Genomic DNA, 446 nt, shown 5'->3' with positions numbered 1-446 from the left:
CCGATCTCCACAGAAACGGGGGTACAGGGCCATTTCAGGGCCCAGCTCCCTGCTGACAGTGTCCTAGAAAAGCCCCCTCTGTTTTCAAGGAGACCTGGCAGGTGGAAGCAGGGACTGTGGCCCACAGACCCCAGATCACCTCCTGTACCCCTGCGCTCACCTCAGCTCCCAGGCCACAGAGCCTGCCAGCCCCCCGCCGCCTCCCGGGACCTGAAGGAGAAACGGGCTCTGGACAGCCAGGGGAGCCCCGAAGCCCTCCGCTTGGCAACTTGCTGCCTGAGCCATTCTGTAGCCTTGCTCACTGCCCGCACCCAGCCCCATGCACAACCTCCAGGACCACCCGACCTCCTGGCCTGCAGGTACCCCGCACCCCGCGTTTCCTTCTGCATGCTTCTGGGGGCAACAAGAGACAGGAAACTCTGCCTAGAACCTGGGTGCCCCTTCTG

At 63.9% G+C, this 446-nt stretch overlaps 1 protein-coding gene across 1 annotated transcript in view; it reads left to right on the top strand.

Annotated features, from left to right (window-relative positions):
- The window catches only part of LOC105002202 (E3 ubiquitin-protein ligase synoviolin-like), a 1,745-nt gene that overhangs the window by 1,083 nt on the left and 216 nt on the right, over positions 1–446 (top strand). Inside the window, exon 3 of the mRNA XM_010858742.1 lies at positions 90–446. Coding sequence (XP_010857044.1) covers positions 90–446 — 357 coding nt within the window. The remainder of the gene's footprint in view (positions 1–89) is intronic.

This window comes from Bison bison, unplaced genomic scaffold, assembly GCF_000754665.1.
Source record: "Bison bison bison isolate TAMUID 2011002044 unplaced genomic scaffold, Bison_UMD1.0 scf7180017855360, whole genome shotgun sequence".
Taxonomy (NCBI): Eukaryota; Metazoa; Chordata; class Mammalia; order Artiodactyla; family Bovidae; genus Bison; species Bison bison.
This window is presented reverse-complemented; position numbering and strand designations above follow the sequence as displayed.